The 27621-nt window shown below is 33.1% G+C and overlaps 2 protein-coding genes across 17 annotated transcripts in view; both read right to left on the reverse strand.

Moving 5' to 3' along the window:
* LOC110442905 (troponin I) overlaps positions 1–27621 on the reverse strand; it is a 61176-nt gene that overhangs the window by 2490 nt on the left and 31065 nt on the right. For 6 of the 16 annotated variants that reach the window (XM_021486774.1, XM_021486777.1, XM_021486776.1 and 3 more), the window contains exons 3-17: positions 25940–26006; positions 24737–24787; positions 21770–21961; positions 17156–17206; positions 15933–16064; positions 7596–7716; positions 5914–6014; positions 5565–5608; positions 5089–5130; positions 4772–4862; positions 4407–4418; positions 3515–3526; positions 3099–3110; positions 2805–2850; positions 339–383 (exon numbers count right to left, since the gene is read on the reverse strand). In XM_021486774.1, coding sequence (XP_021342449.1) covers positions 2824–2850; positions 3099–3110; positions 3515–3526; positions 4407–4418; positions 4772–4862; positions 5089–5130; positions 5565–5608; positions 5914–6014; positions 7596–7716; positions 15933–16064; positions 17156–17206; positions 21770–21961; positions 24737–24787; positions 25940–26006 — 955 coding nt within the window. In that variant the 3' untranslated portion in view covers positions 339–383; positions 2805–2823. Of the gene's footprint in view, positions 1–338; positions 384–2804; positions 2851–3098; positions 3111–3514; positions 3527–4406; positions 4419–4771; positions 4863–5088; positions 5131–5564; positions 5609–5913; positions 6015–7595; positions 7717–13215; positions 13303–15932; positions 16065–17155; positions 17207–21769; positions 21962–24736; positions 24788–25939; positions 26007–27621 lie in introns of all 16 variants that reach the window. The other 10 variants (XM_021486780.1, XM_021486782.1, XM_021486781.1 and 7 more) reach the window with 6 other exon arrangements.
* LOC110442907 lies at positions 17393–21759 on the reverse strand. Its single transcript, XM_021486787.1, has 6 exons — positions 20780–21759; positions 20144–20236; positions 19507–19587; positions 19040–19117; positions 18309–18746; positions 17393–17704 (listed from the first exon to the last, which is right to left on the reverse strand). The coding sequence occupies exons 1-6, from the start codon at positions 20831–20833 to the stop codon at positions 17627–17629; spliced, it is 822 nt and encodes a 273-aa protein (XP_021342462.1). The 5' UTR covers positions 20834–21759; the 3' UTR covers positions 17393–17626.

The raw sequence follows: 27621 nt of genomic DNA on the forward strand, positions 1-27621 counted from the left end.
AACCTGAAAATTGGTCACTAATAGAATTATCACTAGATATACAAAGTAAGAAATCATTTATATAAAAGGACTCATCATGACCGTATCCATAAATCTATAATGTAAGTAAAAGGCAGTTTTGAGAACAATTTGCAAAATTACCGATCTTATACAATTATCATTTATACGGTTTTTAGCTACAAGAGACATGTTTTGTGATTCTTCTTCTACTAATTCAAATCAAAGCAAAGAATTATAAAAATAAAAAATAGCAAAAAAGATTTACAACATATTCACAGAATATATATTGTCCAATGATATGCTTAAAAGAATAATTCAGGAAAGGGCAGCACACATACCTTTAAGGTATAGCTCAGCAGAGTCAGTCTCACTAACTATTCGTTCTGAAAAGAAACTCCAAAATCAGCATTCAACGGGCATACAAACTCAAGCACAGAACAAATACTATCATCCATTCTCCTAAATCCCAGGTTGAAGTTGATATCGGAATTAAAAATGACGATAAAGATGTTTTTTTAAGTTATGAAGTGGATGGGAAAAGGTTAGAGCTGTAACGGTATATCCCACTACTAGATAGCATCATATTGAAATTAAAAACAATTTTATTTACACATCTTCATGCTTTTAATAACAATAACCGAACCTTCATTAAAATGTACCGTTCAAATTGTTAAACAATTAGTTTCGTTTTTTCATCGTTTTTGTTACAGAAACTCTTGTCATTTACAAATCTTCTTGGCACTATCAAATAATCTTTGATCTCTTTACCGCATATTGCACACAACGGTGTCAAACGGGACATTTACTACTAGTGTTTCTATAGTAAGCAGAGGACAGCGAGTCCTTTTATCGTCTAAAAAGAGTAGGAGGGGTATTTGAATTTCTCAAACAACTATACAGAGTTGGAAGTTTAAAGAATTGACACGGTAGTAAATATGTCAAGCACTGCATTATACATTTTACAAAAATGAAACAGGTTGATATACAGCAAAGACCTGGTTCAATACTAATAATCCTGTAAATAATACATAATAATCCAGCAACACCTGAATTGAGATTTTTTTCAATTTTTAATACGTTTGATATAAAAAATAATTAAAATGATCGTTACATGCATAATTTTGAAAATCATATCCCAATTTTGACAATGTGTCTTACTGACTGATTTAACATAATCTGATTATCTGCATTAAAGAGATTTGTTTTACGTCCTAACCCGTTATCTAAATCAAACTAATAAACCATGCTCTATCATTCTCAGTCAAGTTTTTCTGTAAATTGATGCTTATCTACAGTAAAACATAAGATTATTTTTTATAAAATTATGCATCATACAACACTGTTTGATTTACTATATTTGCTAAGGGGTTGTGTAATCAGCCGAAAACGGTAATAATTTGTTACCAAACCGTCGTCAACTAGATCCTGCATGCAAACTTGCACTAAATACAAGGTACCAAACTTAAATTTCCGGTAACAAACAAAAAATCAATTAAAAACGACCAGAGGATTCAGATATTGTTTGTGACATATTGTAATTTATTGACCTAAATTGACTAAGCCACTTGTTTTTATTTTCAGAAGGAGTACAGAGGGGATGAGGACTTCACAGGAAGAGTAGACAATATGGTTTAAGGATTTTGAATTTAAAATGAAAATGAATAGGACTTCAATGGTAGCGGTTTCAAATAAAAAACAGATGAGGTGTTGTCATTTATTTATCTGTCATCGACAACCACTTCTTAAAACAAAGAACAGGGTAAAAAGAAAAACATTTTGCAATGTGAAAAATCAAAATGAGCGGATCAGAATTTTATAGATATAAAAATTGTCATAATAAGGGTATTTTCTGTTCTAATTTCAATACAGAAAATCAAGATATCTTAAGTAGTGAGAAAACCCCAATTTATAATCTATATCCAATTATTAAGACAATTTGATACATCTATGAGGGAGGGAGGAGGAATCGAAGACACATTTCATCACATAACCAGAATACCGAAGGAAGAAATAAAGGCAATAACGCTCAATGCATGGAAATTATCTTCATTACATAAACAAATATTCCAATTGTAACATGTGTTGGTTATATGATGAACAGAATTCTACACAGAAGTTGTTGTAATATTTAACTTTACGAAACTTGAATGCTGTAATTTATAAAACGAATAACAAACGAGTCAAATCATATTCCAACACCTGTGTAAGATTCTCAATATCTTCAAAAGGGAAGAGAACAAAGTCAGAAACAAAATAATGGGAAAATAGCAAGGGGTGGGGGAATTAAAACGCCGATACAACAAGAGGGTTAAAGCAACAAAAACAGTGACAGTTTTTACGAAAGCAAGGAAATCAGTTTTTAACTTTAAAAATCCATTTCTAAGTTCAACTAAAACAAAAACTTCAGTAATTCCATAGTATTTAAATTAATATATTTGTTCTCTATGTGATATATTTAATTAAAAGCAGCCATATTATATAACTAAAGTATCAAATAAATGAAACCAAATAAACTTTGCTTTAACAGAACAAAATTCGATTTTGAAAAGTCTAAGTTAACAGAAGCAAAACTTAAAATTTACATTGGCTATTTAGTTAATTCCTGTGATGTGTACTGTATAAATATGATTTGAATAACATTCTCATTTGTTTTTTATCAGTATTACTATGTGTGAATGTCAGAAAGGAAAGTACAGCGGCTGTTTTAAACTTTACAATAGGAATGTTTGTGCTGCCGCCGCTGTCTAGGGCACACCTATAATTGTGGGGAAACAACAAAACGTTTCACACGAACATACCCTTACCTTGTGCCTAATTTATTTTTTATTCCGCACTCACTTCCGCTTCAGCCTAAATATGTGGAGGATATATAGCGTATTCATATTTGCATCTGAATATCTTTTCCCAAATACTTTTTGTATTCAATTTATGTTAAAATGAGCACCTTGATTATGACTCTGTAGCTAGAATCTCAATAATCATAAATTCCAAAGATGTCAGTTAAAAGAATTAAGAACATTGGATAAGTTGGTTTTAGTTTTTACAGATTCAACTACAATTTCCGATTATATTGAAGTTATTTTCAGGCAAATACTTACTTCAAAGTCCTCCTAAATAGATTGTTTACTGTTTGTCTTAAAAGTTGTGTTTTCATTTTCTTTGAACACATACTACTTGCATGCGAAATTTGTTTATTACCTAACAGATATGGTGTTTCCAATTAGAAGGTAGACAAAGATAGAGCCAATTCTATTTGGGACTTGACAATGTGTTGAAAAAACAAGCTACCTCAAGGCTTTAAACACATTCAACCCTGTGATACGTGTGAAATTATAAATGATGGAACTTTTTTTTTAATAATTTGATGACTGGTTCAATTATTTCCATTAATAAATACAAGAAATATGCAATCATATTGTGTTATTCTATCTTGCATTGTTTTATTAAAATACTTTCAGCTCATGTTAAAATCACAGTAATGTTTGGAATAATATTAAACGTAGATAATACTCACTTCAGCTTCACCCTAAATAGATGAGGAGTGTATCATGTATTTTTGTAACTCAATCCATGTTAGAATCATGTATCAATATGTATGGACTTTGTGTACATTCAGTATGACTTTCGAAACAGAAATATTTCAAAAATAAACACTGCAACTACACATTGTTAATAAATGTTGGTAAATGCTGCACGGCTATAGACAACTGATTTACAATTCAAAAACGATGTTATTTTGTAAAACACCATCTTATTTGTGTTTACGGGCTATGTTTATCTTATTGCCTCTACCCTATTGAGGAATTTGACTACAGGCTACAGTAACATGACAACAGTTGTAGTACAGATGACTGACAACGTTCATAGTACTGATCACATGACGTTTGAAGTACTGATCACATGACAACTTTTGTAATACTTGATCACATAACAATAGCTGAAACAGCTAAACAGAATACATGTAGGTGACAGAAGTATAAATATACATATATAAAAGCAGAGGTTCCTAGCGTTGATTTTTGAACCTGGATATAAATGCCAATTCCCTCTAAAAGGATCCGGCTGACAGGTTCCCTAATTTGCTTTTATAAACAGGTTATATAAGCAAGCAATATCAAAGATGGCATGTTTCATAATAAATCGGAGTAGCTGAGTGGAATAAAGTGGGGAAAAGCTTCCGAAAGAAGGTTGTTGCCAGCAGAATGTGGTAAAAAAAACACAGAATAAAAATGTTATAACATGATCAGATAACTTATTTAGAATTTATGAATAATATACTAACATTAAGGCTTCTGGTATACGCATGATGTTTTTTTTTTAATGTAAATTAACCAAGATGAAAAATACATCAACTATGAGTGGTAGAAGAGTAAGAATTGGAATCAAAATGTGTGATGTATACTTACTTCACCTTCCCCCTGAAAAATAGTAAGAAAAAATAATAAATTTTATTTAAAATTGTAACAGTCTAAACTGCTTATACCATGTTAAGTAATTAAAATATAAACTATATATACCAGTAAAAATGTATAAATATATTGTAGTATTCATAATTAGTTTGTAACTGTTGGTCCCTTGCCTAAATTTGATGGACTTCACATGGTAATCTACACTAGGACAACAAGGTATAGCTTCCTACAGCTATTCAACAAGTTTGGGAACACTAGAAAGTTCAATAACATTCACATGTATTTCATATTTCACTGTACATTTTCCAGAACAGCAGCCTCGATTTCAACTAATGAAAAAAAGAGTAGGAGATGAAACTTACCCCTTCTTCATCTACTGCGTGCTTGCTTGATGACTTCAGGTTATCACGGAAATCTGATTTTTTGGCTTCTTTTCTTTGAATTTTATCAAGTCTGTAAATCAGAAAGGAAGTCACATTGTAAAAAGCAAATATTGGTAAATGGTAATTGATTGGTGATCCAGTAAAAATTACTCACCCATGAAAATATTTTAATTTCATGAGGAATTTTTGTGTTTTCTTCATTTGTAGTTTGACAACACCATTTTTATGTTTTCCAAAAAAACACATTTTGCTGAAGTTCAGTGCAATATTACAAAAAAAGAAGTAAAACCACTCACTTGCTTTCTGTTTTGTTTACTTTTCTCAATACTGGCTTCACGCTGAAAATATAATGTGAAGCATACATCAGTTTTGTAAAATATTTTTCAAATAAATCAACAACATCCTGGCTATAAATCCCTACAGTAAATACACTACCCTGTTATGTTATGTCCCTTAAAATCACAGTCATGGTGATTTACCTAAAATAATGGGTAAAAAAACAAACTAAATACTTATGTTTGAAACGGTGACACATTGTATTTTTGATATCCAACATTTTATATTGTGCACACGAACATCACTATTTTATCACAAAACTCCTCTTGTCAGTTAACCCTTTCAACACTGTAGACCATAATGGACTTATCCAGACCATAAAATCACAATGAGTACACAACGTCTGGCAAGGATTCACAACAATCCTTCTACTGACAAATTTACTGGTTCTATGTATATTTTTTATCTTATGTACACATATGAAGTATATACTTACAATTTACCCTTTGTATCATTCACTTTAAGTGTCAACTCATTAATCTGTAAACAGATAGGCAACAATAAACATTTCAGAAAACAGGTAACAGAAGCTTCAGCAATATTTGAAGGTGTTATATTAAATCTGACTGGCTGAAAGACAAAGTTAACAATGCTTTTCCTGTGGTAGTTAACCTAGAGTGTAATGCAGGTCCTATTGCGGAACGTTTTGAGCAATTTGACAAAGATATCAACGAATATTTGTCAAAGTTTGATGCTGTTTGGCAAATTTATTATAATTGTTGTCCTTTAAATGGTTCTAAACTATCGAAAGTCCACAATTTCAAAAATATGTACAAAGTCCTTACCTCGAAATCTTGTTTGCGAATCTTTGCCTCCCAGTCATAAACATCTTCTTCGAGTGATGCAAGCTTCTTGTGAAAATCTTTACAAAGAGCTTGGAGTGCAGCTACAAAAAAGAACAAGAAGACATAATATACATGCCAACATTGTACAATACATTGTAGATTAAATGTCTTGTCAATATTATACATGCATAAATATATAACAAATTATTTCGAATTTATCAAAATCCACATAACAATTCTAATGACAAAACAAACACATGACTGGTCAGAACTCATTTGTATCTCATTAAAAAAAATAATCATGAATTGAAAGTTCTTGAAATTATATTCATGCATCCACATGCTAAATGAATGTATCCTAAAATGAAATTAAAATAAATAAGAAATGATGAAAAACATAAGGAGAAAAAAGAACAGGGTTGCATGCTAGAGGAAGTTAAGAGCTTGCATAAACTCATTCACCCCTGAAGACACATTTGAACTCTTCCAATTCAAAAGTTGGAATAGTTCATTATGAAATTTCAGGGGTGAATGAGTTAAAAGTGATTGCCAAGTAAATTACATTCAAAATTGTATTTACGGTTAGATAAAGTTTTCTTAAAATGTTTTGGCAGAATAATGGCACTTTTGACTTTAAAACAGCATAAAGTGAAGAGTAACAATGTAAAGACTGTTAGAGCAAACACACAATATGAATACTTTGTATATAATGATTTTCAAACTCGTTATTTGTTGTTATATTTGTATCAAGTAATTTATTTTTTGACAATTCAGTGGCATATGCCTACTATCACGTTCACGTATTACAGGTTCCATGATGTTACAATGCTACAAAGTTTGTATTTATGGATAGTGTTTTCAGGGATAATCCTGGAGGGGGCCATGGAACATTCACGCCTCAAAACTGACATTGACCCCTCCATGTTCAAATTTTCTTTTAATTCTACATAGAATGGCCTCTCTTAATTTTAATATTGATTAAAAATTACTGAAATTGCCCAGTCAGCTCTCAAGTTCCAGGATTTTCCCTGATGTTTTGGTAAAATTTAGGGGGGTGGTGAATACTTCTTTGGGGAGATGAGTATTTTATACATAAAATCCCATCGGCATCAAGATAGGTGTTTTATGGAATGAACATTTCACCCTGGTTGTATGACTGGTGACACCATCTCAATGAGAATCTACGGCTATTTATAGGGAGTGCTGTTTATGAGAAGGGAAGAATAACTGCTGACATGCACACAGATGGTGGGTACAACTTTTATTTAGAAATCTTTATTTGTTGTATGATTTATAAAGTCATTGTTGGATACAAACGGTAATGTGTACGGATTGTTAATTGAAAGTCGTTCTCTTTTAAGGAGATTTTAAGAATGATATTATACAGTGTTTCAGAGATGGTGTAACTTCTGCTCATAAACAGAATAGATACATGAATACTTACCATTAGATATAGATATGGAAGCATGCATAATATATGTTTTATTTTATATGGACTGGTGTAAAAATAAAGCATGCATAATATATGGGGGTACTCCTTTATACGAACTGGTGTAAAAATCAAATAAAAATCAGTGGAGTCATTCAAAACTAAAGAAATCACTGAGCAAACAAAACTTTGAAAGGACGAAAAACCAAAAAAATCCTCTGTTGCTGTGGCAACCAAGGTCATGCTGCCCTACCTACATCCTTTCCATCAGTGCTAAATTTGGGTACGAGGTCATTGATATATTTCTCCTTAGCCTCTGCCTTGGCTTTGGCCTCGTTTTTCAAGTCCTCTGCTGCCTTTTGCATGATGAGTTTCTAAAAACAAATCCTTTACAATGATTTCTTGACATTCCCAGAAAAAAAGATAAACATACAAGACAACACAAAATAAAAGTTCTGTGAAAATGTGGTTTGTGGATTATTTCCTTCAAAACAAAAATGTTTCCTTGGTAACTGCCATTGTATACATACATCAGTAACACCATGCTTCAGATTTCCTTAAATCACATGCTTCATTCCTACTTCAATCAAGGTATTTTAGGAGGTTGTAAACAACCTTTCTCATGCTTTGTAAGAAAAAGTGGCAATATATTGCAGACGGTATATCATTGAGTCAGTCTCTACAGATATACATGAACATACTGATCAAAGTGAACAACTGACACGAACACAGTGGATTCTTTTTGTAGAATTCCCATAAGAAGTATCTGAAAAAGCTATTACAATTCTTTGAATAATCCATTGACTCCAACAATTTCAGACCAACCCAAAAATACAACTAAAGGTTCAGTTATCTACAGGAGTTAGCTGAAAAATCTTGTCAATTTTTGACATAAGATACCTTTTTAATGGTACTTTTCATAAGAGTAATGGTTGCCTATAAGATAAACAGCCATCTGACTAGTATAATTTATACTGGGGCATCAGTAATGAGTGGGGTCATGCAACATGGTTTTGTTTTGTTTGTTTCACGTCCTATTAACAGCTAAGGTCATTTAAGGATGTGTCATGCAACATACGAAATACACCAGCTACAGGGTACAGTTGTTTTTATGTCAATAGAGTCATTATTGTGCATGTGTTCTCAGAGAAATTATTTGATACTCATTAAATCAACGGTAACAAGCAATAGACCAGAGACATGTAATCTTCCATGAGTTTCCATTTCATATGAGATTTATTAAAGAGACAATTTTGTGTGGTAAGTTTTTTTTATAACGTCACAAAATTCTTCATGACAATATAGTTTGACCATGTAATGTATAAATTCAAGAATGCGTTATGTGTGAACTCGACTCGTAACTGGCCCCGGTTTGGTCGACAGAGTAGTGCTGTTAACTTCTCACTGAAAGGCCCGAATATTGTGCTATTTCAGTCGTAGCTATTTTTATCACATGCTTTCCCAAAAGATGAAACTGACCACACTGGGTTTTGGCGTCAGGTCATGTCAATATCATCTACGAAAACTTTCATTAAGAGATACATATTTTCAGTATCGACTCGATTTTCAGGTTGTCATTTGACTTAAATAGCCCCTTTAAAACAAATCGAAAGAAATTTTTGGAAATTAATCTGGTAGTCATTTTACAATATGGTAATCAAGTGATAACTTCTGTATTCTCATAAACATCCTTCTGTGTTGCTTAGGTCACAGGTGGAGGCTGGGAGTAACAAATAGCCAAATATCTCCTGGCATAGCCAAGATACTGCAAACTATAGTAACAATAAGGATGAAGGAACTCAGGTCAGCATTATATTTTATGTTGGCTGGAAATAAAGGAACTTTTTTCTTAACATATGAAAAGCTTACCGTGAAGCTTCTGTAGCTGGTGACCAAAATAAACTGATTTTGACTGGTCAAAAGCACTGACATTGACCCAGGATGAAATACTGCACCTTTTTAATTAAAACTTGCAGATATTGTCATGAGATTTTACGTGTCATCATAGGGAAAAGAAAAGTTAGTTTAAATAGTACTCTGAAGAAAAGCATGGTTAGTAAAGGATTGTTATTTAGACTTTGAACAAGCTCAACCTTGAACCTGTACCCATGGTTCTGGCCTAGGACGCTGCAATGATTAGTACACTCAGTGCGGTATGGTTATATATTTGGGTATACTCCCAGAGTAAAGGCACATATAATATATCATCTCAATCTTACTTTTATGGATAGTTTGAACAATGATCCTGTATTATACCTCTGGGACATTTCATCTCTAAAATTGTATATTTTTTCTCTTTTTTTCTTATCTTTCACACATACACAAACTTCATGAACTGCAAAACCTTGTCAGAAGTATTGTTTTAAGATTATTTTTAACCTTAACAAGTAGATTTGACATGTCGTCCCTAACAGATACAGAATATATGCCTTTGGATGTGAGAGGTGTATAGGTTTGCTAATATATATGAGTGGGGGGTTTTCATGTTATTTCAAATCACAAAACAAACCTTTACTCATGCAGGACAGATCAGGCAGAGGTTGTATCCGCTGGCGTAACACTTTCCTCTTCTCTGCTTCATAGTCTACACTTTCATTGTCTTCTTCATCTGATGTGTTGTACTATTTCACACACATGCAACAAAAGTAATGACTCATGCAATTATTGGCTGCAATCATGGAGTAGGTTATTTTTAATCTATACCACAGAATTTTGGAAAAAAACATGCATGAATGCAAGCAAATTGTTTGCAAACAATGTTAACTTAGGATTGAATTCATTAAAAATGATTTTCTTAAAAGTGGAAAAAAATAATCTTTTAATCAAAATTCAACACTGTTCCCAGAGGTAAGAAAAGTCACACACACAGGAACTCCTGTTCATCAGCTAGTAGCACCAGTTGTCCTGACTTTCTGAGCAGCTAAATATGTTCACTAAGCAATAACATAGCCTTACTTTTAATCAAACACTTACATTCACAAACTTTTGATAAACATTTGCGGTGTCATTTTTTCATTAACTACATTCTATTTTGTCGATTGTAATCCTTGATTTGATCAATCATTACCTGCCCAAAATGGTCAAGATAAAACTATTCAAATACCCGGGTTCTTCCTCCCCATATTCCAAGATAATGTTTGGTATACCCAGGGACCTATATATATACTGTCCCTGGTATACCACAGTTTTTTGGGCTTGCGCACGCATGCACCAGCAGACCTATCGCTATCACAAGGATTCTGTTAACAAGAGTATCAATCAACTCTGCAGTAATTAGTAAGAATTGCGATCTGATCATTAACTTATTCACCCCTGAAGTTTACTAATACACTATTCCAACCTTTCAATAGGAAGAGTTAAAATGTGTCTTCAGGGGTGAATTAGTTACCCTCATGTCAAAGTACCATATTAACTAGTATTTTATATAACATTTCTTCTCTGTACTGCATGTGTTTCTTCTAAATAAAATTACTCCTATTATCATGAGTTTTACTTCACTTAGTATAACTTTACGCTTCAGTGGTTTACAAAGGTTGTAAGATGGCACCAATAAGGGGAGATAACTCTATAGTCGAAAGTCTACCAGACTAAGGGAAATAAGTCTTCATTGTGATAACTTAAATTATTATTAGAAATATTTTTTAATTCATTTTCCTCATTTATATCATCTTCTTTTATTAACAGTGTATTTCATTCAAACCCATCACATGACTGAAGATTATCATTTCTCCCCACAGCACAAGCTTGAAATTGACTAAACATCCCAACTCCTAGCAGGAAACAAATCGTAATATCTCCCTACTACCTAGTTCTGGTGTTAAAGTATGTTAATTACCCTCAGCATCATTAATAATTTACCTATCATATTATGAAATGTATAAGGTTTACTAATTAAGTATTAAGCTTGATTCTATCTCTAGTATCATATAAGGTCTAATGTACAAGCAGCTCCAGAGTTTTTCTTAAACTTGACCATTTTGTTCTAGTGTTTTAGTCAAATTCTTCAGCTTACTAGATGATTGTAGTTCGTAAATTTAGATTAAATCTTTAAAATCATACATGTATGTTTGATATTTAAAATTTCATAGTTTGATTTTTGTAAACATGTGTAAATCTTTCCATTAAAATGTACAATTAAATTTCATATGAACTCCATTTACCCTTAAACTATTAATCTATTCACTAAAAAGCACAACGAAATACTGTACTAAAATACTTTGTTTTTCATTGCTTAGATGCCGAAAGAAAGAAAACTGTAACCTATCACCGGCTTGTTAATTAAGCTACTGATTATTTTCATACTTCTTGAAGTCTTTTACAAGCCTTCCCCTAAAAAACAAGACAAGTATGAATATACGAACTACTACATGCATTTAATAAATGAAGCTTCGAGCCACCCCCGACCGCCATTCCATGTTTGAAGCCTGAACTGCCTACTTCCCCGACATGGTCTGTAGGAAGCTACTTCCCCGACATGGTCTGTAGGAAGCTACTTCCCTGACATGGTCTGTAGGAAGCTACTTCCCCGACATGGTTTGTAGGAAGCTACTTCCCCGACAAGGTCTGTAGAAAGCTACTTCCCCGACATGGTCTGTAAGGAAGCTACTTCCCCGACATGGTCTGTAGGAAGCTACTTCCCCGACATGGTCTGTAGGAAGCTACTATCAACCCTTCACTAAAAAATGTACAAACCACACAGTGTAAAAAACAACCAACCACCATCAAATGTAGAAAGCTAAAATGCACTCTGCATATATAAGTTATAAACTTCCATCCATGTTTAAAACTACAAATCGCTAAAATCCATCCTTCATATACAAGATACAGACCCTCCTCTCTGTATAAAGCTACAAGACAAACTTAAGTCATTGACCCCTGAAGTTTCCTAATGAACTATTCCAACCTTTGAATTGGAAGGGTTCAAATATGTCTTCAGGGATGAATGAGTAAATGTATCCTCCAAATCTGAAGTTATAATTCACCCTTTATAATTGAAGCTATTATTCATAATTTATATATGAAGCGATAATCCGCCCTCAATATATGAATCTACAATCCATCCCTTACATATGAAGCTCCAAACCACCCTCCATGTATGATGCTAAAAACAACCCTCCCATCCACCATAACTGATACAAGAATTATCTGCACAGCCCTATGACATCATGTTAGAACATTCTCACACACTGCTTTCTGAAAATCAACATAGTGAACAAATTGTTCAACATAAGGTCAACAATGTAACATACAAAGGCAGATTACCAAGAAATCAAATTTTCTTAAACAGCTTTTTAAAAACTTTTTAGTAGTGTCGATCTGCTAAATTGTTCATCTGGATAAATACCAGGATGGTTTTTGAAACTTAGCAGATCAAACTATCTTTAACCAGGATAATGAGATTTTTACTTCATTCAACAGTGCAAGAGGATAAAACGTAAAAATCATTTTATTTTTTCTTGTAAAAGGGAAAATTGTTTTGAACCAAAATTATACTGTACAAGAAATACATGATATGACTTTTTCGATATAAAACAAAACAATTATAAGTTATGACAATATTCCACAATCAATTACCATTATTGCATGACAATTATAGAACAATATAATATCTATAATGTTAACCATACTTCTTACCTTAACTGAGAAATAGTTGATTGCAGCATGTAGATAAATAATAAATGTTTTATGATTTAAATCAACTGAAATACACAGACAATTATAGTATGACATCGCTATTAGTAGAATATACTCTACTATCATATTAGCTACAACATACATGATCTATTAGGATATATATGCTACTAGTTTTAGTTCTAGTAAACACCTAATCAAATGACATACAGAAGCAAGAAAAAAGATCTACAGCGACCTACTTTCAACATCTTCTTCTTCTCTGGGGAAAGACCACCCAGACCCTTCTTTTTTTTCTTCTTTTGTTCCTCCGCCATTCTTCTGGCTTCCTAGTAGCAAACAAAATTTGTTGCCTAGAAACCATTTCGTTATCATAGAAACAATAAGAAGACAAAAACTGTTGTGTTTTTTGTCTTTAAATACACCACATCACATTATCCTGTATAATGTCATTAATTTACAATCAGTAATTCAGGAATAACTGGACTGGTTGGAAAGTGTTAGGATAAAACATTGACTTCTGTTACCTGAGCTCTTTAAAACACTAATGACAACACTAATTGTCTTCCGTTTGAAACCCTATCTTCTCGTTAAGGTGTGGAAGGCAAAGCTTTACCTAGTACTTTGGTCAAAGTTACAGTTACGGACAACTTTGAAACAACCATTCTTTACATTAAAAGGAATAGCAAGCTTGGGAAAGAAAAAAGAAACAAAAAATGTTAACCCTCAAGTGACCTTTGACCTTTGAATGTCTAAGTAAAACCTTTGACCTGAATGCAAAGCAATCTATCAAGTGATATGTGGAAATTGAATATTCGAAGGATAAACCACCAATACCACGAACACAAACTAGGAAGACAAATAAGAACTGAAAACCAACAAACTAGAACCAACAATTTTGCTATCTTCAGTGCCACTGGCTGCTGAGTTGTTAGGTGAGTTCTGTCGATAACACTTGAAGGTTAGAACATTTACTTATAGTACTGACAACTAGTATATTAATTCTTAATTAAACACCTACAAAGCAACAGAAAGCTAGAATATAAAGACTATATACCAACCTTTTATGAAGAAATAAGCTCCTTGTTTGCTTGTCCCACCTGCCTTCTATACATACACTATATATATACCTTACACTTTCCAAACACTCAAATTATAAGACAGTTGTACCTCTATTGGTGCTTTTGTAAGTAAATATCAGAAACATTGATGTGAAAATAGATTTATGTACAGGATAATGCTGCGGTGCTACAAAAAACAAATCTCTGAAAAATTAGAAAAATATTTTGGAATGATTATTTCACATTTTTGTGTCAGCTGCGAGGATTTGAAAAGAATGGTGATAGTTTTTTTCTTCAAAAGTGGCAATGCTTCATTTCTACTGGTTGTTGGGTTACCCAGTCTAGCCAATCAGAATCATGCACATCCATGTGCTCACACATTATTGGATATTTACAATGTTCTGCATTCATGCAATGCACTATACTATAGTTTTTCAGATAGTTTGCTTCAGTTGTGACTGGTTTCAAATATTATATGAAAGAAGATTTCTGTAAATCCATATTTTTCTTGATTACACATCTAAATAAATCAGTATCACAGTAATATATCAAAAACGTAAATCAAAATTGTACATTATCGAAAAAAATAAAATCTTATACAAAATTCTTTCCTGATTTTTTACTTTTAAATAAATGTCAAATGAAATTTAGTCCTTTTCATTACCAAAAATATAGACGTAAAAAAATATTTTACAGGCATAACACAAAGACCTGTATCCTGAATTTCATCTTTTACATTGAAAAAGTCATTTGAACCTGAAAATGAATTTGAATATTTCATATTTTAAAGTGTGTTTTTTTTTTAAAGTAAATATTATTTGATATTAAATGACATGCAACCACACAACTACATGTATCTGAGCTCAGACTGGCGACAACCCAGTTGGGATATACTACAAAGGTCTAAGGAAGGTGAAGAAGCAAGTACAAGCACAAAATAGATTTTTCAAAAAAAAAAATCAGTTCTAAAATCTAAAGCTATAATCTCCTAATTTCTACGATTTTGATGCTACAATAATATGACAAAGATAGTCTAATTTGGAAAGCATTGCCACTTTTGAGAGACAGAGAGAGAGAGAGCTATCATAGTTATAACCCCTTGCATAACCTTGTTTCACAAAGGTACAGAAAGCACTCTCTTTGGGAGGTTGGGTCTGGTTGGATTTCTCGATTTTACACAAGAAGTTTCAGCATGCAAACAAGATACAAACATGGAGTGATGGTTCTCATTATGGTCACGTCAGAGATATGATATTGTGGTGGACAATAGCACACAAACAAGTATATACACAAATAGAAAAGATCATGATGGATGTTAGCTTGATATAGAATGAGAACAGACTGTAGGTAGGAACCGAGAGTGTACTTTGTTGTACGTCTGTAAAGACACCAGGAGATTAACAACATTGAACGCATTCACCTGGGATTTTAATGGTCTGCAAGTTATTTATCAATAATTTCACACATAACATAATTGTGTAATTTGTAACAATTGAATGAGATTGTACCTTTTAACAATATGCTTACACATAATGTAAAATAGTCATTCCAAAAACTAAAATGATACAGGCAAAAAAATAATACGTCAGAGTTGTAAAATTAAAAAGAAATAATAAGGTAAAATGGGGGAAAAAATTCTTGGATTTGGGCCCGAATTGATACACCTTGCATACACATACAAGACAAAGTTGTGCAATATATTTTATACATGGTGCATCTGGTCATCTGTTCTGTTGCTATGGTAACAAGGAGCCTGTCGGTCGGTGAGATGAAAGTTACAATGACGATGAAGATGATTAACTACAGCCATAATACCAGACATACGTGTACGAACATGACTCTAATGCTACAAGATGGCAATCAATCTCTACGGCGTTGCCATGGAAACCGATACAAACCGTCTCAATGAGCTTTTGACGCTCTTCTTCCTCGCGTTGTCTCTCATCTTCCTCGATTTTCTCCAATTTAAGCCTTTCTGCATCAAGCTTTTCTTGCTCGATTCTTGCTTCTTCATCGATCATAGCTTGGGCCTTAGACACAGAAATCACTGATGAATGGCCAGATTTCTATCACCTTACCCTTGTGTACTGTTGACCTTTGTATATGCTTTGTAACAATGACCTCTATACACCCTTGACTTAGGGATAACCTCTATCCTACTTGGTATACCAATGACCTTCATATACCTCTTTGGCCATTGAAGGAATAAGGCGCTAATTTATAATAATTTGGTTAAAATGTTCACCCTTATAAAGTTATCTAGGTTGGAAATCTTTGATTTGATAAAGCTTTCCAGATAATAATGTACGATGAAATCAAAGGTTCTCCTCCTCAGACTGGTATGTACCATTAAATTCACCACTTTGGGTATACCAAAAATCTATTTTCAAAACATAACAAAAAGGTAGGAAAATGGTCATGTTTCCTCTGCAGAAATGGTCTTTCATTAAAAATTAAAAACTCGGGTAATGAAAACAAATTGTCAGGGTTCATTGATGGGAAATAACTTAACTTTGCATGATAGAAAATTACTTCAAAACAAAACAGTAAGATATTCTGAAAGTAGAACATAGCTTCATTTAAACACTTTCAATAGTGTGAAAAATAAATTTTAAACCACAGCATTTCTTTTTTTTCCAAATTTAAATGTGTTACATTCTGTAGTAAAAACCTGTACTAAAATACATTATCTCAGGAAATCTGTTCAAAAATAACCCAATGACAAATTGAATTTTATCATGTAACCAAAATCACACGCTCATTAATTTTTGCCAGATTCAAAATACATCATAAGGATATTTGTTTCAATGTTGTAGCGCAAGCTTTGCTTTGCTCGAGGAACGCACGTGCACGCTGCTGCGAACGATAAGCTTCCAAATGTCAGTATGACATGACTTCGCTCAACAATACACAACACACAATATCCAAGGCAAGTGATTATACTCCAGCACAGATGTTACCAATAGTATGCTGTAGACTAGATAAATGGAGTCGGGAATGATATTTAGAATGTTGAAGATTTTAAATCCGAGCCTGAGGAGAGAGAACCAATGATAAGAGATGATGACGGGTGCTGTGGGTGACTTATACTACGTATCTACGGACAGACATGATAACTAACCTCTTCTCTCTCCTGTTCTTCCCGTTCAAGTCTCAACCGCTCTTCCTCTTCCTGTCCAAGAAAAAGAAAACAAAAATAATAACAGAACAAAAATATCAAATACTTTGACAAATGATAAACAGTTCTCATTGTTTTGCAAAAAAGCATATTTGAAAAAAAAAATATGCATACCACGTATTCTATAAAATACAGAAAGCATTAAGAGAGATTAACACTGAAAGGGAAAATTTGATAGTACAATAAGGTAAAACATTAAAAACATCAATTTTTATTATATTTTTCATGTTTTAGGATTTCGAATTTCCGAGGGAAAAATGCAACAATTAAGATGATGATAAGGTCCTTGGACAATCTGAACTGCAATGAGCTGGTCAAAGCCTCTGGGAAGTGATTTAGTTTAGATTAGGTCATTTTAGCAGAGACATTTTCACTAGAATTGTCCTTAACCTCCATCTTTGTATTTTTGTTGACCTAACTTACCAGACGACCTGTATAACTCCTGTCCAAGTTTAAACTGTTTGACCTTCGAACAGTAGGTAGTCTATTTTCCTGCAACGGGTAAAGCATGCTCATGCTCAACAACAGCAATGCAACACAAAAAAGTAAATCTTTTCATGCCAAAAAAATGAGAATATTAAATTTAAGAAATTAAGAACAATAAATCAACATTTTAAACTTCAAGTTATGAAATTGTATCATCAACAGGCAATTTGTTAATAAAACAACATTGACATGTCAAATATAACAGAGCATGCCACTTATCATTAAATGTCCTGGTCTGTAGCACAAAACTGTTCCTGTCCACAGAAATAGTATTTAAGGTCATATGTTATATTGAAGTATGATAAAAGTGCAGATGTCAAATTTTACCAATAAAACTTTTTTTTTTTTTTTTTTTTTTTTTTAAAAAAANAAAACATTTCAACTCAATGGATTTTTCAAACAATTTAAATATTTAACATCAAACAAGGAGAGTTCATGAATAAATCATGATACAGTTATAAAAACAAAATTTTCAAGTCTACAGTAGTGTATATATATCATTTTACTACATGTTTTGTATACAATATCATTATTGTTAACTTTCTGTTTTAATTTCTTTTGTGTTTAATTTTTATTTCACATATATCATAAGGCATTTTATAATTCTTACTTTATTGTGTTCTGGTGATAGGGAAGACTGAGGTCGTTGTCTTGAAAAGTTTGAATTAGGATAATCGGTTTGATCATGCTGCCACCTATCTGTCAATTTTGAAACAGAATTCCTTGCCCGCCATCTTGTCACAACGCTATCCGTGGTGTCAGACGAAGTGTCTGACGACAAAGACCACTTTCGTCGCAACGATGACCCGTCTCTTGGAGACAAAGGAGAAGTTACCTCCCCTTTAGGGCTATCAACACTGTTAAATCTAGCAGTTAGCAGAGATATCTTTTCACTTTTTCTTCTCACTTGTTCACTGGCACTAATCTCTGTATTTAATGAAATTGTTGAAGTGGAACGGAAAGTTCTCTTAGTCAAGTCATTGTCTGTTTGATCATGGTGCCAGCGACCTAGCACGGCACGATTATCTCTCCAGGAGTCTGTCTTTTCCTGTTGAAAGCATATGTATATTATGAGGTCTGTATTGACTGAAGTGTATTGATAGTGTTGATATATTGTTATGCCAACTAATAGGTTGTATAGGAAACACATTAATCTGAATGAAATTTTTGTCTTAACAAGTGATAGTTTATAAGCAGATCTAAAAGACAAATATGACAAATAAGGATTCAATCTCTTCATTTTTGTAAATACCAGAATTTTGATTTGATCAACTTCATTTCTTTCATGGATGGTACTTTTTGTGTGTGTGTAAGTGCTTGGTGCTAAATATTCTGGCTTACATTGATGTGTTGTTCACTGGAACTGAATTTTCCAAGTCTTGGTGAGTTGCCATTTACCATAGTTTTCTCGCCTTGGAACTGTGGGAATGAAACACATGCAGCACTGGACAAGTGGACTCATTTGTACACATTCTCTTTCACTATGTTAGCATACAAACATCTTAATATGGAGTACTTGTTTTCTTTTCTTTACTGTCTTTGTAATGTAATATTAATATTTTCTTTATTGTCTTTGTTATTTAATATTTACATTTTCTTTACTGTCTTTGTGATGTACGTAATATCAATATTTTTTTACTGACTTTGTAATGTAATATTAATATTTTCTGTAATATTAATATTTTCTTTATTGTCTTAAAACAAAGTTAGCTCATGGTAAAACCTTATTATTGACTTCCTTTCATGAGCACCAAAACACCCCATTATCAAAGGAGAGAAAGAGTCTTCATATTATTTGTTGTTCTTACTTTTTTCTGTATATCCTTCAATCTGTCTGGTCCCTGTGCTATTATTTTTATTTCAATTTCTCTGTGTTTCTTTGGCTCTACCTGTAAGTGATTAAATGACCATTCCATTTGTATTCTAACACACAAATGCTCTAAACTATAGTTGTATGGTTGTCCTATGGTGACCTACGTTTCCATCAAAAAGCTCTGATACACTTCTCCATATATGATTGTACATCAACCCATGACAGAATCTACATAACAGCAAAAACGTTTGCTTCATTATTTTGAAATTTACGCTGATTAATAAAATCTAGGACCTTTGACTTAGTTGTCAAATCATATGGAAATACAATTTTAGGTACAGCCTCACTGTTCCTTTCTGCAAGTCAGTCCCATTAATTCTGATGTCTTTGAGAACTGTCAGGGTCTGAACTCTCACTGTGATGGGATTAGTTCTATTTTTTATTTCTGTCTGCATACATTTTAGGGGTACAGATTATGAGGAACAATATCTATAATAAATTTCTGACAAATTATGTTAATTGTAGTATTTTTGAAAGACCTCATTAAACTTTCATTAAACCCTAATATGCAAAAAATATGTTTATTACTAAAATTCACCAAAAAAGAGCTAAGTTAAGAATTCATTCCATACCCTTGGCGTGTTATGCAGGTGCATGCTAGTTTCAAACTTGACCAACTGTTCCTGTACGAGGTTCAGTGGATTGTCCTCCATGCCATCTACCGACTGTAATTTACCAAGTACATCAGACCATCATTATTTTCAATTAAATTCCGTGACGGTTCTATCTGCACTATTTTACCATTCTGAGTTGTAGTCAAACCGCGAACATTTGACCTTTTTTGACCTTACTAAACAGTAATCTCTAGACGCGCTAATATCTGAATGTAATCCATTGTAACTCATACCTAAAAATATGTTCATTTTATTTTCTACATTCTTTAGAACCACAAAATAAATCATCAAAATATAAAGGGTTTATGAGAAACTTAATTTTGAATATACTAGGACAAACTATCCTGGTGCAACATTTGGACAGAAATTATTCCACTAATTAGTATTGAAAGTTCAAAATGTTGAAAATTGTGTAATGGTATGAAGTGTAGGTCAAATTAAAGTAACTATAGAAAAAAAGATATACAATTATGGTAAACAGTACATTGTATAAGAATTTTTAATATAGATTCTTTTTAAACATTTAAATATTCATTTGACTGCAATAAATACAATATATTTCCTACTTAAGTACAGTGATGTTATCAAACTTACTGGACTCTGGATTGAATTTTGACGTTTAACCGGCACTGGTGTATGGCCATTCATTTTAGGTGTTGCGTCCTCTTTGGTTTCAAAGAAAGATTTGAGTTTGCCTGCCTTTCCTTCCTCTGATATTCGTCGCACTTCTATGCTTGTGCTAAAAGAGTTCTTAGACCATTTTTCACTGCCCTCTACCTTAGCATTTTCATTCCTAGTATCACCATTTGTATCAGATTTGAGACGTGTTTCCAGTTTTTTCCGTTCTTGTAGTGCCTTCTGGTAACGTTGTGGTTCCTGCACTTCGATTCTTTCTTTATTCTGATGGTGTCAACATGCATTTCAAGGAAAACACACACATGCATTCAACCAATATGGACAGTCAGATGCCCTCTGTTCTGAATTTTATTGTATGGGTTAAACACACAAAACTTTAACAGAAATGTTTAAAAATCTAAATAGTAAATCCATTTGAGTGTCTATTTTTTCATCTTTTTTTTAAATTTATTTTCAAATATTGATTCATTTGAATTTCATAAGAAACATTTAGAAATAAGAAAAATTATCTTCTAATTGTGAAAGTTCGAATGTAATTTGAGCCAAATTCATTGTTTTATTTCAACCATTTTTTTTTCCTGTGATGTATAATTAAAAGATAATCTGAAAAAGTTATTACCGTAATTAATTATTTCATTTTTTTTTCATTATGTCATGAAAAGTAAGTCACACTATATATGAGGGGTCTCAGTACTTACAGGTGCTGTATGTTTTATAAATACTAACAAAACAAGATTGGAAAAGTTCACTTTTTTCTCAGCTTTATACATGGTTAAAAACCTTTCCATATGATTATTTGAAACAATCTTTCACTGGGGAATTCTGTCACATGCATATCACCTTAATATTTCTCTGTACATGCGTGTTACAACTAGTGTCGTGCTTTCAAAACATTTCTTAGTGTCGTTCTGTACTACAGTGACCTTGACCCTAATAAGCCCTACATACCTGTTGTCTCCTTTGCTCTTCTTCCCGCCTCTGTCTTTCTTCTTCCTGGCGCTGGCGACGTAGTTCTTCCTGCTGTCTGTTGTATTCCTCCTCAGCGGCTCTGGCGGCAGCCTCTTCTTCTTCCTGCTGTTGACGACGACGATTGTCTGCCTCAGCGTCGTATGCGGGCTCAGCTGGAGCACTGTAGCTGTCCTGTGAAAAGAAGGAATCTAACATATTGAATCTTTGACCTTGTTTTGCATTTCAATTCAGACCTGTCTAAAAACAAAGCATTAGAATTTCAATTCTCACTAAAGTGTATTCAGATTAATCTGTATTTGAGAGCCGTCAAGTTATAAAGCATATTTCTCGTTCTTTGATCGTTTGATACAGAAAATTTACCACCGGCACTGATACATCAATTTTCTTAATGACTGAAAAAATGAAATAAAAATACTTCAAAATTTCTGATTATATGGCAATGATCTGAAAATAAACAAGACAAAAACAAAACAGGTATAGTAAAACCTAACTACCATATGGTAAGCATATCTTATCTTGTATCATACCAGCAAATTTATACAGGTAGTTTAAAATAGTTTTTTTTTTTAGAGTTTTGTTGTTAAAATCTCGTTAAACATTGAACATTTCCAATGACATCTACGATACTATTACAGAGAAGTTGGTAATCCTGTACCAGTCGGGAACTGAAAGGTTACAATATAGAGAAGTTCTCAGTGCCGCAATCTTACAACATGCATCTAAATAAACTACTTTATTTCTAAGATATACATAACAGTTAAGTTGATCCATCTACTTAGAATCACGAAAGAATTTTTTTGTGAGTTTCATAGTGAAACATCATACAATTTTTTCGATTACATTGAAACCCATCTAATCTGACATTTGGGACACCCGTTAATTGGTCTGATTCGAAAAGATTGTTGGAAGACATTGATTTCATTTGGTATTTCAGAAAATTCTGGAAATGTATAAGACATGATGTGGAAATATTTAGTGATCAGATTAGAATTGGTAACACCTATTCTACCGCTAATTCCTATGTTAAAGTACACTATTGCTAACATACAGTTGTTGCACCCATGTTGTTTGATCAAATTGCTTTCAGAAATAGAAAATACACAAAAGTATTAACTGAAGATAACTGATGACCTTGAGTTAAATAATAGTGACACTTTTCCATGTTAGCATGATATGAAATTTTGACTAGGTATTTCAAATTTTCAATGACTTTCAAATTAAACTGTCATAGAAGGTTTGATTCAAACAGGTTGTTTTGATTTATGATCTCTGTTACAGGTTATCATTAATGTGATAATTAATCTCTGATCTAATGAATGTGTTTCAAGAGTCTAATAAATATATATATATATACAGGATAATTAGGATTTGATAGTCGTCTGTTGAAGTGTAAACATAGGAATACACATATTTAGTATTGCCAAGGCAGGATTTTTTAACTCTTTTTGCAATTAAATATAATGATACAAGTATGCAATACATGTACAACAAATACATTTTAGGAACACAGAAATGAATATGATGAAGCTATGTTATAAAGTTTGGTAGAGATTAAGACAGTACGAGACAGACTTGTTGTAGTACCTGAAATAAATACATGTTCTAGCTAATATACTAGTGCTACAATAGAGAAAGCATTGACTCAGCAAGTGTACAATACCCATACACATCGTATACCACAAACATGGATAATTTAGCAGTATAATAGTTAAGGACTTTTCTACCAACTTTTAAAACATTTAATTTATAAAACTGCTTAACAGAAAATCTCTGCATTCCTGCATGTGAAAGATAGCATGAAGTGCCAAATCATGATGTTTTTGCAAAGATTCTCTGTTCCTGATAACAGGTGAAACTTAATTCAGAGAAAACTCACTATTGAAATCATTCTGTAGAGTTTGTATTTTGAATAACATTTTGCAGAAAACAATCTTCTGTCAGGCTGTCAACCATTTAGTAATCAGTTTCCCTAAATGATAATGTATTGGAATATTTCCGAACAACCATAGCTAATTAACATTTCTATGGTAGAACTTGATAGAAATCTGTTTGAATTACAGAGTTATCATTCTTTCCCAAAAAATATATCTTTACAGAGGTAATTAATAATGCCTTATTCTATCTTTGCGTATTGCAGAGTTATCTTCTCTTGTGAGCAGGGATTGATTGTTACGTCATTGGTTTGTGTGAGAAAATTACGTCGTTTTCTCAAAAATTGATGACGTTACTCTCACAAACAAATAACGTAACAATCAATACCTGCTCATAAGAGAAGATAACTCTGCAATATGCAAAGACGGAATATCATTGAAGCAGTAAACGTTGCTTACATGTTGATATGAGTTCTAGAACAAAGTTGTCATGATCAATCAAAGTACACCCAGGATAGAGAGAAAGAATTTTGAGTGGTATTTGGGAAATGATGGCAGAAACATTTTTAGGAGGGTTTAAGGGCTTTTTCACACTACTGACTGCTGATGAGAGAAAGGGAGAAAAGTCACCATCACCAAAGGGGAGAAAACTCACCCAAGAAGGATTCAAGAGGAAAAGACAGATAAAATTGATCATCTCAAAGTTTCTGATGACATGGCATAACTTCACGTTTCCATGGTCACACAGACTTTGACTTTGACCCTCGGCCTAAGGGTGCTCCAGACCAAATTTAGTCAAAATATTTGTGCTCAAATATTATAAAATTGTTTTTCTTAAGAAAATATCAAAAGCATTACTTGTATATGTGAATTTTAACAATTACAAATTAAATGAAATATAGAATATACAGGCAATCATTAGAAAACAAAATTTGAGGACACTAACTATAGGATAAATATGAACTACATGATACAGTTATAAATATGAAGGAGTAGGTTAGTTCAGTACAGTATATGTGTGCAATAGTCTCCAAGGTTGCGGTGCAGTTTCCAAGGACAACACTCATGACGTTACCTCATCATTTCCACCCCTATTCCTCCGTGAGCGATAGCTGGATGTTGTGTCCTGAAAACAAGTAGTCATCCATAGCCGTGAGGGTTATACACACTTAGTTCCCTTGTTTCCACACGATTGGGTTACACATTTATTCTCTTGTTACCATGAGGTTAGGGCTACACAGTAACTTCCCTTGTCACCACGAGGCTAGGGCTACACAGTAGCTTCCCTTGTTACCACGAGGCTAGGGCTACACAGTAACTTCCCTTGTTACCACAAGGCTAGGGCTACACAGTAACTTCCCTTGTTACCACGAGGCAAGGGCTACACAGTATTTTCCCCTTGTTACCACGAGGCTAGGGCTACACATTTATTCCCTTGTTACCAAGAGGCTAGGGCTACACAGGAACTTCCCTTGTTACCACAAGGTTAGAGCTACACAGTAACTTCCCTTGTTACCACGAAGTTAGGGCTACACAGTAACATTTCTTGTCAATAATTGGTGAGGGTTACAGAGTTAGTTTTACACTGACTTACTCTCCTTGTTACCAAAAGGTTAGAATTATAAACAGTTACTTCCCTTGTCAATAACTATATTATATGAGGGTTAAACAGAGTTAATTCCCTTGCCACCACACAGTGAAGATTACTGCACAATTTCCTAATATTTTAATCATATTGCAAGTATTACACAGTGAAATCTATCATTTATATGTTATACTCAACAGAAACCAAAATGGCTTTAATGCACAGTGGACCAGAAAAAAACAATTATGATGGCATGGCGGACAAGTCCTTGCTTTAGGATCGGCCAGATTCCTTGCAGATCTATCCTGCATAAATGTATGTGTTTTGCAAAACCATGGTTGAATGATAAATGGGCTATTGATTTCCTAATGATCTTCTAGCACACAGCCTACACATCAAACCAGTACCTACACTAGGTTGACTAATACATTCTAATAACGAGGGTTTGAGATGATCAAAACAATCATTGTTGAACTTTACTTTCTAATCAATGTTCAGATTAATTTTGCTTCGTTTTCACAAATGCCAAATGAGACCTTTAATTAGAGTGATGATAGAGATTGTTTATTAGTTGTAGGATAAAACCAATTTGTTAATGTATATGAGCAGCTCAATAGAGAAACTAAGTTTTGTATTATTTCAACATTAGTTTGAAAATCATAATCTGATTCAAAGCAATAGATCTCAACCCACCTCCTCGTCTTCTTCTTGCCGACGACGACTGCGGCGGGATGTGGTTTCCTCTTGTTCTTCACCACCTCTGCAATTAATTAAATAAAATTCATTTAGTACTTAAATAAAAAATACGGAATTTCTTTTCCTTTTGATATTTCTTTATACAACAATTTTGAGTCTGAATTATTGTTTTTTATAAACAGCTTTGCTAACTGTTCACATTAGTTCTGATCTAAAGTGATGATGAACAAGAAAGAGCGGATGCAAATTAATTAGTAATGAATGATGTGGTTCCCATGACAATAATGGGACTATTTCTTTTCTATTTATCTAAACACGTTTATCTAAATTTTACTAAACTTTTTCTACATTTCTAATTTCTAGACATCTGTTTGAAAACATAAAAGGAAAATTCTATTTGCTATTCAAATCATTTACAAACAACAAAAGGGAGGAAAATTGTATTAACAAACTCGGTTCACACTCATGCAAAATATGCTTACTGTCATGAATTACAAAGAGTTACCTCCCCTAGACCAAGTCAATCTTTTGTCACTTATTATTAACAGATTTGTTTCTCAGATAAAACAATAAATCAGCAATTTTGATATTCATTAATTCAATTATCACTGATTTTCAGTTCTCAAAAGAAAATAAGCATTGGAGACGGATATAAAAGACTCTTATACTCTAATACAGATCTGTAAAAGATTTAGCAATTTTAATCAGCAGTTTATTACTTAATACTTAATACAACAACAGGTTGGAATTATGAACAAGAGGCACAGAGGGCCTGTATCGCTCACCTGGATAATAAAGGAACTATGGGAAAATATACTTATTACATAAAATACCTCCAATGGTTCATTAGAAGAAGGATTTTAAAATTTCAACCTCAAATTCCCCTAATTGGTCCCACACCTCTGCACCCAAAGGGACCACACCCTCCATTTATACATTTGTTTTCCTTCTTCACCCAAGGATGCTCCAGGTCAAATGTGGATGAAAGCCCTTAAATGGTATAGAGGAAAAAGGATTTTGAAAACTTAAACCTCCAATTCCCCTATTGGGCCCCACAACTCTGCACCCATAAAGACTATACTCCCCATTTATACAAAATTTAGTCCCTTTGTCAAAGGATACTCCAGGTCAAATGTGGATAAAATCCCTCCAATAGTACAGAAGGAGAAGGATTTTGATGATTTTAACCTCAAATTTTCCTTTTGTGCCTTGCCACTCTGCATCCAGATGGGCCACAGTGCAGAGACCTAATGTTTATAAAAAATATAGTCCCCTTTGCCCAAGGATGCTCCAGGCCAAATTTGGATAAAATCCTTCCAATGGTACAGAAGGAGAAGGATTTTAATGATTTAAACCTCAAATCCCCCTTTTGAGCCCCGCCCCTCTGCACCCATAGGCACTGGTGGACCCTTACCGTGTATTTTTTTCATTTTTTCGTTTAATTTTCAAAAATCGTTTAGTTGTTCTCTTTTTGTGTGTATTTTTTGGATTATAGTTTATATTTGACGAGTCACCGTTTATTGTTTAAACCGACGTTTATTCTTCGCAGACTTGTGTTTAGTTTTGAGTATAACAGTTTGTTTTTAAAACAGAGTGTTTGTTTTATAAATGCATGTTAACTTTTCACGGAACAGAGTTTGTTTTATAACTACATGTTTACTTTTCTTGGCCCAGTGTTT

This window comes from Mizuhopecten yessoensis, unplaced genomic scaffold (genome assembly GCF_002113885.1).
Source record: "Mizuhopecten yessoensis strain PY_sf001 unplaced genomic scaffold, ASM211388v2 scaffold716311, whole genome shotgun sequence".
NCBI lineage: Eukaryota > Metazoa > Mollusca > Bivalvia > Pectinida > Pectinidae > Mizuhopecten > Mizuhopecten yessoensis.